This window comes from Austrofundulus limnaeus, unplaced genomic scaffold, assembly GCF_001266775.1.
Source record: "Austrofundulus limnaeus strain Quisiro unplaced genomic scaffold, Austrofundulus_limnaeus-1.0 Scaffold239, whole genome shotgun sequence".
Lineage (NCBI taxonomy): Eukaryota > Metazoa > Chordata > Actinopteri > Cyprinodontiformes > Rivulidae > Austrofundulus > Austrofundulus limnaeus.
Genome location: NW_013952641.1, coordinates 258,241 through 259,884, shown reverse-complemented (window position 1 = coordinate 259,884; position 1,644 = coordinate 258,241). Strand labels below are relative to the sequence as shown.

General features: G+C 41.2%; 1 protein-coding gene across 1 annotated transcript in view; it reads left to right on the top strand.

Moving 5' to 3' along the window:
* The window catches only part of mfsd2b (MFSD2 lysolipid transporter B, sphingolipid), a 34,170-nt gene that overhangs the window by 17,303 nt on the left and 15,223 nt on the right, over window positions 1-1,644 (top strand). Inside the window, exon 5 of the mRNA XM_014020075.1 lies at window positions 374-497. Coding sequence (XP_013875529.1) covers window positions 374-497 — 124 coding nt within the window. The remainder of the gene's footprint in view (window positions 1-373; window positions 498-1,644) is intronic.

Genomic DNA, 1,644 nt, shown 5'->3' with positions numbered 1-1,644 from the left:
TCAGATATTGTCCAAGATTAACCTTCAGGGTGGATATAGCTCGCTCACACGGGGGACCTATCCACATCATCATTTACCCAGAATGCTTTGTGTGTAAATAAAATGGCTCCATCCATGTTAAAATATATTTTTAAAGATTTACAAAATTAAACAGACTACATTATTTTTACAGTCCTTATTTTACAGTAAAAATAAATATTTATCAAATAAAGTCTAATGTTACAACTAATCAGGGACCCTTTAAATTTAGACTAACACAGCAGGTAATAAGCATTCCATCAACGATTGCTAGGTCTTTAATTGAACCATAAATTTATTATTATTCTTATTGCCTAACTCATCTTTTTATTTTTATTTCAATTTTTTTCCTTAGGATGGTGGGATGCACTCCCTTCCTGGTGGTGTCRTACTTCTACCTGTGGTTCGTTCCTCCTTTCATCACCGGCAGGTTCATCTGGTACCTGGGCTTCTACTGCCTCTACCAGACCCTCATCACTGTGAGTATGCTCCCGGATCGGGACATTTGTGGGGGTTTCACGATGCGCCGCACAACTCAGCAGGATTTTCTGAGCAGTACATGAAAGAACGGACACGGGAAGTGAATGCCCTGCCTGATGCGACTCATCAGAGGACCAAGTTGTGAACAGCTGTGTTTGAGGTGGAGATGATTGGACGGGTTGAATTGCTTGATGAGCAGCAAATTAGACACCCAGAAATGTTTAGATGCCTTCACCTCAGAGGGGAAGTGGAGTTATTTAGGCTGCCTTTTCTCATTATGGTCCAAACCATTATTTTCCTCTCTGCTCTGGGATAAGCCATATAACATGTGCTCCAGAGCCACAGCCACACTGCACACATATAGTTCTAAGTAGTTGATAAGTATACAGTCAGTTCTGCCAGAAACCTCTTGCTCCGTAAATGCTGGTTGCCACTTTTAGCCGCCCTTCATTGTTTCTGGCTGTGTTTGTGTGAAGTTCAGCTGTAATTAGTCAGATTGTTCGTAAACAAATGCTAGAATACGAAGTTTTGCCTATTTACGTCATCAAATAATGACGGGTTTCCATCAGATTAATCACTTCTCACCTCTGTCTCTATCCAACATCGAAGCCGGTTTGGTTCTATAAATGTTTGCATCCAGTAAGAGGCCCATAAATGACATGCTGTACAGGAGCGAAATCCTTTCACGGCCGCATTTATTTTGGTTGTGGCTGAGCACGCTCATTTGGCCGCAGCGCTGACTGAGCCCCTGTGTAAATTACAAAGTGAAGCTTGGACTATGGTTGCTCGGCTATTCTCTAGGAGAGGTGGTGGCGAGGAGGGAGGGGAAAAAAAAAAGGATCTGAGGCTGGCCCAGCATGGAAAATGCAGAGATTGCTTTTGATAAATATACAGTGTGCATTTTCACCGGAACGTGCGGATAAAATGCTTCCAGGCTTTTGATCGCGAGGCTAGTTTACATTTATATGCGGCTATGTTAAGCTGGACTTCAGCTTGAAATGTTTGTAAGTTCAAAACTCAAGTGTGGACAGGATTCTTCTAATTAAAACTGTTCAAAGTTCGTAGTTTAATTCTTTTATTTGCAGTTTATTTAGGATTTTCTCCAAGGTCTTCGTTTTCCTCAAACACTTAAAAAACATAGATTTT